The sequence below is a fragment of the Rhinolophus hipposideros genome (genome assembly GCF_964194185.1).
Source record: "Rhinolophus hipposideros genome assembly, chromosome: 9".
In the NCBI taxonomy this organism is placed as follows: Eukaryota; Metazoa; Chordata; class Mammalia; order Chiroptera; family Rhinolophidae; genus Rhinolophus; species Rhinolophus hipposideros.
Genome location: NC_138055.1, coordinates 47,533,986 through 47,546,021, shown reverse-complemented (window position 1 = coordinate 47,546,021; position 12,036 = coordinate 47,533,986). Strand labels below are relative to the sequence as shown.

Below are 12,036 nucleotides of genomic sequence, written 5' to 3'. Positions count from 1 at the left end.
GGCAGGAGGAGAGAGAGTTGGCTATGTCTCTTCTCTGCTCCTTGTCTGCACCAGCCTGTGTTTCTGGCAGTAGCTGTGTCTCATGATTACACTCACTAGGCAGCCAGCCTCTCCTCCATAACTGGCTCATACTGGGCTCCAAGAAAACCATTTCCTTTCCTTGTTCCTTTGCCCTACGGTGATGCTGACTTCCTGCTTGCCAGAGAACGGATTCTTCACCAGCGCTGATTTGTTTCCTCCGTTACAATCCAGTTGTCCATCTTAGAAGTTCACTACTCAGTCTCCCGTGTTTACATACAAGTTAGGGATTTCTAATTAAAACACGTCAGTTTGGCTTTTATTGTAGTTAGTGATGTATGAGTCTGTCTGCCATATTAAATAATGAGGGCATGAATCATGTCTCATTCATTTTTTCCAGAAATTTATTCAATAAATTATTATTGTTATTCTCTTGAATGTAAGAATCTGCATTTCATTTCATTTTAAAAAATCAAAGTATAACATATATATAAATATATATACATAATATACATAAAATATACATTTATATATATACATAAAATGGACTTATCTTAAACAGACAGCTTGATAATTCATCCTTGATTCCTAGTACCTAGCAGACCACCAACATACAGCAGGAGCTCAGTACATGTTTGTTAAATGTATTAATAAATTAACACAGCTTTTATCTCCTTCCATTTACTCCTAAATCGTGGAGCCGTCCTAATAGTATTTTTAGGAATGATTATAGATTTTCTGAGTTCAGGACAAAAATCAGTCACTTTGGGTTCTCCCTAAGCCAGGTTCACCCTGTTTGTGCTCATTGCTTGAAAGGAAATGAAGCAATTGTGATCTCATTCATTTTTGTGCTTTCTCCCTCTGCCAAGCTACATTTGGTGCCCTATTGTCCCACAAGTTGCCTATTTGAGTCTTTTGAATTAAGAGTTTAAAACAGAAGGTCCATCTGCTCTGCATGAATATTAAATTATTATAGGACTTTGTATAAGGAAAATTTATCCTTGCATTTTTTACAGTGTTTCTTTCCCCTCTGGTCTAAGGAAGACTTGGAGCATCACTTTTTTTCTTCAACATACCCTTGGACTTAAATAGGCTGCAGTTATCAAGTCATATAATAGGCATAGAAACCTTTGAATGGCAGGTGCTGACTCGAAGTAAGAAGGTTTTATTTATTCTCATTATCTTATAAAATGTGGTTCTTATTAAAGGCAGTTGAACACACAGTATGCCAGATCTTGGTATTTTGAGATTACTGGATCACATAAGGGAAAAAAAAAGCACATTTGAAAGTTATGTGTTGGGGAGATATATTTTTTAATCAATCAGGTTCATTAAGTAAATGCACATGATATTTTAATTCATAACATGACAGATACTGTGCAACTAACAAATCTGTAGTCTCATTTTGAATATTCATGAGTGAGCAAGCTTCAGCGAGTTAAGTAATATAATTTATGCAAGTAAGTTGTATTCTTTTCTAGCACACTCCAAAACATTAAAATCAATTCACCAGTGATATATATTATGTAGTGAAATTTTTAATAAAAGCTGAGTAAGGAGATCAGTTGAAGGATGGCATTTTAAAAATGTGCATGCTTTCCTTTATTTAAATGTACAGCTTTTAAATAATCGGTTGATTATTCAGTGAAGGTTAAAGTTGGGTTACACTTTAAGTATGAATATTTGTACAACCATATATATTTAATATTATTGATAAAAGTATGTCTAATTTTTTATTACAAATTATTATATGCAACTTGATACTTTAAAGGTAATGGGAGAATATAAATTCTCAAGAGGAAAAAAGACTGTCTTCTAATTCTTACAATGAAATGAAAAGGAAGCTTACACATTCATTTTGTAAAATCTGTGTAGTTAAAATTAAAAGTTAGATTTAGTAAATAGGACTGACAAATTGCTTGAGTTTTTCCTGTCAGATGATCACTGCCGCCGGTCGGTCGTTTGAAGTAATTAGCTTGGGGTGATTTTGGTGTTATGAGGCTTCAAAGTATCTACAATATTGAGTGCCTTTTCAAAGAAAAACAATACAAAATTATGCAGATAAAAGTTAGTTCAGAGTCTTACATGGGCTCTAAGCCAGAGACGGATACTGAAGGTTAAATTCATTAGCTTCAGGGTAAATTTGTCTCTATTTAGGTGATGAATCAACATGGGTAGTGTGAAACATTTATTGCAAAACAAGCAAACAATTTCCATTGGCTAAATGTTTATGTGAATTGTAAATACTTTGAAAGATTCAAAAATTATTTGATACTTTCCATGCATTTTCACTAATTAAAAAAAATGTTTTCCCCCTCAAGTCTGAAGTTCTGTTTTAAAATTTTATTTAATTGTGATGGAAGCAAGGCAGGCCCAGATTAAGACCTTTCAACATCCTAAATAAGGTGCCTTATGTGTACTTATAAATAAAATAATACTAATATGCACTTGTAAATAAATAATACTAACCCATAAAACAATTTATATATATGTGCTGAAATTAATATAGTTTCTTTCTAATTTTCTGTTTTACAAATTCTGTAATGGTATATAAAAATGAACTTTTCTCATATTTGTGTTGCCCTGATTTGTAGCTGTTCTAAACATCTGCTTAATATGCCCTAAGTGGGACATCATTTAGCAGACAAATAATTGGCTGACAGTCTGCTTATCAGCGCTCCTTTTTCAGAGTCTAATTCTAACTGAATATTGCTCCTTATCCTGTTTGTACCTTATTTTACTCTCTGAACTTAATAGGCATGATAATAACTTGAACCTGCATATGCCTTATGTTAGATTGAATTTTGGTTTATAATTACTCAAACACCTTGAAAAGGCATGAGAATGTATAAAATATTGTTGCAGAATAATCTGAAAACTTCTGAACTATTTTTTTAATGAAAAATAAATACATATATATATTTTCTATTCCAAAGCAATATGCCAATTTCAAGGACGAACCTACTTTGAAGGAGAAAGAAATACAGTCTATTCCTCTTCTGGAGTATGTGTTCTCTATGAGTGCAAGGTAAGAAAACTTTTCATGAATTTTTCAAAATTCTTTGAGTTATATACAGTAAATGTTTCTTTAAAATCTCACCCTGGTAATACTTTTAAAAACTCCTCAAAGACAAGGAGAAAATGTAAAATATAAATTATAGTTCAAATGTATGGGAATTTCCATTATTTTTGAAAACATGTAAATTAATGGTTGTAAAATAATTTTCCCAATAAATAAAAATGCTCTTTTGTCAAATTAAGGTTTTATGAAGCTGTCTTATATTTTCCAAATTTAAATCAGCTCCTTGTTTTCTGTTGTAAAGAAAATGTAGACAAAAATAGACTCAGCCCATTGTCATTCATGGTTTTGAGCGATGTGAGAAATATCACTCAGTCCAATTAAAAATGAAACATAAAAATCACCTAATAAAAATTAGCTATTGGATGACGATGAGACTGACACTGATCTTAATCCCTTTGGGAGGAATATTTTATGTGATTTGAAGGGGAATTCTTTATAAATTTACCGCCTTGGTCTCTTAAAGTATGCTTCTGAAGCTAATGTGATTCTTTTTCACTCTTTTCTTGATCTAGTTGAAAAAGTAAATATGTTTCATAACATTTTTCATATTTGCTTTTTATGAACTATAAGGTTATATTTCCTGATCATAATGTTATATTCCAAACCATATTCTGTCTGAAGGAAACTGTCTGCATATAAATTTTCTTCATTTCATTTGATTCTTAATTTTCGTCTTAATTTGTGTCCCATACATAGGTTTTGGGATGATTTAGTATGTATAGATAACGTAGAAAAATAAGGTAAGTGATTTACTCTGCTGGCACCACCAATAAACTATCAGTATTTACATTAGTATTAAATGTTGGGGAAAGGAAAATCCTAAGAATTTTGCCAAAATAAATTGAATATGACAAAAGCCAGCTACATACTTAATGCATCTTAAATTGGAAAACCTTTAGGATAAGCGAAGAGGAGATGTAAAGAAGCAAGACTGTGACAGATTTGATTTCCAGAACATGAAAGCTCTAATTCATGCCCATTATAAAGTATTCTATCTAGCTGCTGCTTTTGGCTTTAAATAGGCTCTCCTATGATGTAGGTTATCATCTTAAAAATAAAGGAGCTGAAGCATAGGAACATTATTAATATGAATTGCTGAACTCTATTTTAGGATGTACATTTTTCTATCAGCATTTCTATACAAATGCGTTTTTTATTATTATTAGTTTTAGGTATACAAAACAACATAATCATTAGACATTTGCACCCCTTACAAAGTGATAACCCCCCCAAGTCAACTACCCCTCTGACACCGTACATAGCTATTACAATACCATTGACTATATTCCTTATCCTGTATTTAACATCCCATGACTATAATATATATACGTATATATATATTAATATATATATATACTATATTATAATATATATTATACTATATATATACTATATATACTATATATATACTATATATACTATATATATACTATATATACTATATACTATATATACTATATATACTATATATACTATGTATACTATATATACTATAGTATATATTAAGTATATACTATAATATATATGTACGTATATATATTAATATATATATACGTATATATATAAATTTATTTTTTAAATCATAGTTGACATTCAATATTATTTTATATTAGTTTCAGGTGTACTGCACCATGGTTAGACATTTATATAGTCTATGACTTGATCCCCCCGATAAGTCCATACCCATCTGACACAATACATAGTCTTTAAAACATTGATTGTATTCCCCATTCTTTATTTCACATCTCTGTGACTATTTTGTGACCACCAATTTGTACTTTGTAATCCCTTTACCTTCTCTCCCATCCCTCAACACCCCCTTCCCATCTAGCAACCATCAGTTTTTTTCTCTACGCCAATGCAATTTTGAGTGGAGTAAGTCCCATTAAAGATATAAGAATTAGAAGACTTAGAGGGAGATCTAATGACTCCATGTTGAGAAAATGGAGTCAGAACAGAGAAAAGTTATTTCAAGGAAAGTACAAAAGTTTTGTCACTGGTTTCTAATGGTAAACTCTAAATTTGAATTATCAGCTCTAAATTTAAAAATCTTGAGGACATTTCAAGTTTCTCTACTGTGTGTGTGTGTGTGTGTGTGTGTGTGTGCATGTGCGTGTATGTTTGTTCTTTTCATCTGACCAGTGTGTTCCATACTACTATTGATAATTGTGCTTTAGACATTTATTGGGATAGTTGCTTATTTGATTTTAAAATAGCTATAAAATGCTTTCATTTAAAATTGATTCAGTGAGGAGTCTATTTAGACGATGTTGTGGGTGAATATTGGGTGAAGGAATGGATATTACCTTTTATTTACTCAAACAAAAGTCACTATTTCCCACATTCTAATGCTGTGCTGTCCACTAGAAATATGATGTAAGCCACAAATGTACTTTTTATTGGGCTAAATTTTCTATATTTAACCCCATATGTTAAAAATATCATTAACATGTAATTAATATAGAATTCTTAATGAAATATTTTCATTCTTTTGTCACACTATGTCTTCAAAATCTTGTGTGTATTTTACATTTACAGTGTTCAAGAGCTACATGGAGCTAATGGCTATTGATTATACAGCACAGCTCTCCTGGATTATCATAAGCTTTTGTAGTTCTTGACTAAATTCTTGACAGTGGGGACTCCCATTGTTTCTTCCCCCTTCAGGCTCCTTAGGTTCAGTATTTACACCTTTACATATCTGACAGCTCTCTCGTGCTTCCATTTTCTGGGCTGTCAATTCTAGTCCTTCTTTGTTCCTTTATTGTCAGTTTTGTGGCCTTGAAAATATGTCCTGGGAGACTGTGACTTTAATAGTAACACAGAAAAACATTGGTTCTGAAAATAAGATTACCAGATGGATATTATTGTCAAGCCAAAGGAAGAACTAGCATGTGACTCCACTGTATTCACATCTCCTGCCACTTTCTCAATAAGAGGTTATGATGATTTGGAGGTCTTTTTCATAGAAAAACCATGAAGAGGGAGATATTGAAATGAGTGCTTCTTCCATAAAAGCAGTTCTTATAGAAATGATATCTAAAAATTTAAGTACTGTATTAAATGGAAGCTTGCAAGTTTTAACAGTTATTTTATTACTTATGTACTGGCAAGCATAATATAACGTAGTAAATGATCCTGTTCTTAAGAGATTAAAGATTGATAATTCAGAAGCCAAATGTGTGCTTTAAGGGCAACGTTACTACATTTATCAGAAAAGTATTTTGTATTTTGATGTCTCCATGAGGAGGATTTTATCTACTTTGGTTGCTAGAACTATGATAATGTTACATTGAGTTTTTTTCATTCATTCACTAAATTTTTTTGAGTGCCAATTATGTGCCACAAAATATGCTAGGCATTCATTCACAAGAGACATAAATCCTGCCTTCATTTCCCTTACAGTTTTTTTGGGAGATCCCCAATACTTTTACCAGACTCACCTGTGAGAATCGCTTTATAACAGTTTAGAAAATTTTGAAATGAGAATGTTTAAAAAACTCAGTTTTTATTTTATTTTATTTTATTTTTTTGGTGAGTTGTTGATCTAATTCAAGCAGTATCTTTGCCACAGTTGTCATCTGGATATGAAAATATATTGTAAAAGTAACAGAATTTTTCAGGGTTACCCAGATGTTTGGCAAGTTGTACTCATGGCTACTGTATTCATTGTAAAGTGCTTTCCAAGTTCTGCTTGTCAATTTTAAAGGCTTTCCAGTAGTGATTTAATGTCATTTTGTGAATGAGCCTGTGACCTGTGCTCTCAGGGGTTCTCAGGGTGAAAATTTTAGGCTCATGTTTGAAGAGCCTTCTCAGGTGTTGGATTTGGAAACTTCTTAGTAAGTCCTAATTAAGCAGTTTTGAAGCATTTATTTTCTGTTGTCTAACAGGACCAGACTATGAAGCTGGTTGAGAGTTCAGGCTGTCCAGCTTTGGATTGTCTAGAGTCTCATCAGATTACCTTGTCTCATAGCTGTTGCAAAGTTTGCAAAGGTAAGACTTTTTTGTAAAGTCAGATTTATGTGCATGAGTCATTGTAGGAAGCTGATTCAACTGAGACGAAAATAGAAATATTTATAAGCAAGTTATTTCCAAAGACTAGTAATATTTCCCTAAATGCTTTCCTGATTTGGCACACAGTAGACAGTCACAAAGTATTTATTGTAGTGGTTGAATTAAAATGAGATGCTCCCTTGCATTTCTGCTAGGTGTCTTGTCTCAAGCTCTGGATTGCTAAGCTTCTCTCCTTGTACAGGTTCTGAGTCAGCATGACACTGCTGAAGGAATGTATACAACAGCGCTGACTTACTTTATTAGTTTGCTTTTCATTTCTCTTTAGTTTGTTTTTATAGTTGACATGACATAATTCCCATTTGGATTGCTTCAGATTCCTCTCTTCTCAGTTCTACTCTCTTCTCTCCTAGGCTTCTATACGACCGAGAAGAGAGAGGCAATCAGACATGCGTTGCTTGTTTGTGTTGCCTCTGTGGTGATAGGCCTAGGACCAACAAGTAGAAGGGACTTGGAATTTTAGTTCAGTATAAGAAAACTGTAAAATTTGAGCTCTTTAGAAATGCAATGGGACTCCTTAGGAGGCAGAGAGTTCCCCATCACTAACGGCTCTGGCACTTTGTGTTTTATTATAGATTCAAGGATTGATTATATGGAACGTTTTATGATCCCTACCAATCGTGAATTTATATTGCCTTCCTATATTATCTTAAAATTATGTTTGTGAGTCCATCTCCTTCATTGTACTATGCACCTTGAAGGCAGGACTGGCTCTTTATATTCATCATACTTAATAACTCGTATGACACATGGGCTATATAGTTAGTGCTCATAATTCATGTGATTGATACTATATAACAAACTGCCCTAAATGAGCTAATAACACTTGTTTGAATAATGGCTTTTATGTTGATGCAAAGTAAAACTTAAATAGAAAAAAAAAGAAACTTTATAAAACATATACCATTTTGTTTTCTTTTAACCTAATTTATTAAAAGTAGACATAAGATACTTCACTCCCATTTTTAGCAGGGTGGTGCACTTGTTTCTTTTTCTTTTTAGAGTCTTCTTCCATGCATTCAATTATGGGTTGTAAAATCTTAGTTCTGTGAAAGGTTCTTTGGGAATTTCAAAATGGTTTTCAAGGAACTTCGAGGATAGTTCTCAGGAGCTAAGGCACACTGCTAAAATGGACTATAATCTAATAAACAAACAGGAAGAGCCGTTAGAGTTTGTATCCTCACAGTGCCTGAGCAAGTGCCTTGTACAGAGGATGTGTGGAATGTGATATGAATGAAGAACCCTCATCCCTGTTTCATGTTTGGAAACTGGACTTCCAGTCTACAGCTTAGTTAGGCAGCCAAGGTAGCCTGTACCAGTGCTTCTCAAGCTTAAATGTGTATACAGATAACCTAGGGATGTTATAAAATGTAGATTGTGATCCAGTATGTCTGAGGTCAAGCCCAAGAATCTGCATTTCTAACAAGCTCCCAGGTGATACTGATACTCCAGGTCATTAGTTATCTGTTGCTACATAACAAACCACCCCAAAGCTCAGTGGCTTAAAACAACAGCCATTTTATTATATATTGTGGTATTGTGGGTCAGGAATTCAGACAGGGTTTAGCCAGGTGATTTTTCTTTTCCATGTGATGTTAACTAGGGTCACTCAGCTGGAAGCTGGGCTGGGCTGGAATATTCAAAATGGCCTCACAGTCTGCTGGACATCTTAGTAGGGATGACAGGAAGTCTGAGTGAAGCCAGAACTCTTTCTTGGTCCATGTAATCTCAAGACTTCTTTCTGTGGTCTCTCTAGCAGGATAGCAGTCAGTCTTCTTAAATGGTGGCTCCAGGCTCTTAAAGACTCGGTCTGGAATGGACACATCATCACTTCTACCATACTTCACTGGTCAAAGCAGTCACAGGACAGCCGAGATTCAAGGGGAGGGGAAATAGACCTCACCATGACAGAAGGAGTGTTAACATTTTGTGGCCATCTTTCATCCATTAGTGTAGTGTCCTAGAGCTACTCAGAGATTAGACACATGACTAGCATAGAACTTAGTCAAGATTGGCTAGGACGAGATTTGGGTAAGAAACCGAGATAGGGCCTTTCAAATGTCAAGAGAAGCCCTGATCACATCCATTTTTTTAAAAAAGAGCCTTGATATATTATTACAAAAAGCAAGTTCAGAAATGGAAAAAAGCTACAAAAATTGTGTTACATTTAAATTGTTTACAGTTTCAAAAATTAATGTATTTACACAGCACACTCAAAATACAGTGACAAAATATACTGTGACCTATACCCTTCCAACCTGATTTTTATATAATTGATATGCAATGGAGTCTTAGTATCATTATTTAAAAAAAAGAAAAGAAAAGAAAAAAACCTCGCTGATTATTATTATTATTATTTTTTATGCAGCCAGGATTGAGAACCAGTGGCTTAGATAATACTGGAACTGAAATTGGACAAGTTGGCCCCTCTTGAAACATTTAGCACCATGTATAATAAAGATTGCTTCAATTTCCAACTTCAAACATACAGAGTAAACAAATGAGTACCCCTGGCATTCTCTGACGTTTAAACTAAGTTCTCTAGGCTTAAAGTTTGAGTCAACTCCTAAATGTTGTGACAGATTCATTTGTAATAAAATTGGCCTGCAGTTTCCAGGCCTGTCTAACTAATGCTGAAGATGCTGTGCTTACATCAGACAAAGCAAGTTGTTCAACAACTATTAGTAAATATTCCCTGAAGGCAGAGCATGAGATTAAAGCATTGAGCTTTTCATGAGAGGCTAGGTCAGTGGTTGGAAACCAAGCTGTGCCCTGACATAAGGCTCTAAATCTCCAGGCACCAAATCAAATCCAACCGAGGCTGTTTTTTTTAGGTACCCTGCAATTGGCTCTCTTCTGTAGTAGCATCTCAGAAGCAGTGTAGAAGGAATGTTCTTTTCACTTTCAAGGAAGCTTATGACAAATTATAATATGACAGAGACTTGATGATACAGCGAGGAGTCTGACTTAGAAAGACACAGAAACAATGTGATAGAGTTTTCATATCTGCAGCCCTTCCCATATTCCTTCTCCCTCAACAGCCCCTTTCTCTGCTTGCAATGTCACCAAGTCCTATTTACTGGATACCCCACTTTAATTTAGCATTTACTTCATTGAACCTTATAATTATAAGTAGTAGGGGCATGGACAGCAGGAGGCTGAGATTGTTCTCTCCCAACTTCTGAATAATTCATAGTTTCCCACATTATTCATTTACACCTTTTTGATTCTTACTCTCTGTACTTTATGATTAGGTTGGTGCAAATTTTAACCTTTTAATTGCAGTTTAAAAGGTTAAAAATAATTGCAAAAACCGCAATTACATTTGCACCAACCTAATAATAACATTAGTTAAATTTTTTATATCTACTGAAAGTCAACTCATTTTTTAAAATTATTTATTTTCAGTTACTGTTGGCACTCAATATTATTTTATATTAGTTTCAGGTGTACAGCATAGTTAGATATTTACTAGTTAGATATACAGTAATCCCCCTGATTAATCTAGTACCCACTGGGCACTATAATAATTGTCGCAACATTATTGACCATATTCCCTATGCTGTACTTTACATCCGTGTGACTATTTTGTAACTGCCAATTTGTATTTCTTAATCCTTCCACCTTTTTCACCCAGCTCCCCAACCCTCCTGCCCCCCGCCCCAGCGATGACCAGTTTGTCTTCTGTACCTGAGTCTGTTTCTGTTTTGTTTGTTCATTTATTTTGTTCTTTAGATTCCACATATAAATCAACTCATTTCTTAAAAATTTAGTTTCATTCCTAAGCAATAGTATCCATGACATAATGGGATTATTTGTTATTAGATTCATGTATTTCTTATACACATGAAGAGAAATCCATTGCTATTAGTACTTTTTAAAAAATGTTCATCTGTGCGTATGAATCACACTTTGGGAAAAAGCAGGATTATCCATCATCTTGCAAATAATACCTAAATAAATGAGTATTCTTTTAGGTGTAAGTGACAGAACACCTAACCCAACTGATGTAAGCAAAAAATGGGACGTATGGCCTCAGTAAGTAGCTTGATTCAGATCTCAAATCCTGCCCTTTTGCTTCGATGCATCTCTCAGTTTGTCTCCTCTGAGGTGAATTTATTTTCAGGTTCTATGTGTTCTCAGGTAGACCCCTGACATTCTTATGCTCACTTTAGTATGATACTCAAGTAGGTGGAAGAAAAAGCTCAGTATCCTCATGAGTTGAACGAAAGACCCAGAATTGAGTTTCATTTGTCTTTATTAGCTTGAATGGATTATATGGCCAGACCTGAAGAAATCGTTGTGTCCAGGCCAGTGGAAATCCTTATCCTCTGGGGCAGTTGAGTCCACTTCCCTATAAGCAAGTGGGCTGACATTAGGGGTGAATGTTCATCCAAACTATGACTAGGTTATTTTTTTCCCCATAAAGGAGGAATAGATGCCTGTAGGCAAAACCAATAAATATTCACAGCAAAATTTGTGTATTGTATTTATCCCAGTTATCATGTATAACCTTTATGTATATTGTTCTTACTCATAATCTTTTGTATTCGCGTCTCTCTACTTATCCAGTTATATAGAAATGCATATTAATATTTTATAGAACTACATAATAATAGAAGACACAGAACTTCATTTGAAAAGCTCACAAAAGGAATAAAAACTTGGTATCCTTAAGGTGAAAATTCAAAAGAGGAAAAAGAGAAAAGCTAGATTGTATTAGATCATTGATCCATCCATCTATAATGAATATTTGAATTTTTTTCTATGATAGGTATCTCAATACATTTGGTTTGTAGCTTATCAATAATTCTCTAATTGCTTTAAATATTAACAAGTACTATACTATACTATTATGCTTTTAC

General features: G+C 33.8%; 1 protein-coding gene across 3 annotated transcripts in view; it reads left to right on the top strand.

The window, feature by feature from the left end:
• NELL2 (neural EGFL like 2) overlaps window positions 1–12,036 on the top strand; it is a 313,554-nt gene that overhangs the window by 136,768 nt on the left and 164,750 nt on the right. For all 3 annotated transcript variants that reach the window (XM_081060876.1, XM_081060877.1, XM_081060875.1), the window contains exons 11-12: window positions 2,955–3,046; window positions 6,991–7,093. In XM_081060876.1, coding sequence (XP_080917002.1) covers window positions 2,955–3,046; window positions 6,991–7,093 — 195 coding nt within the window. The remainder of the gene's footprint in view (window positions 1–2,954; window positions 3,047–6,990; window positions 7,094–12,036) is intronic.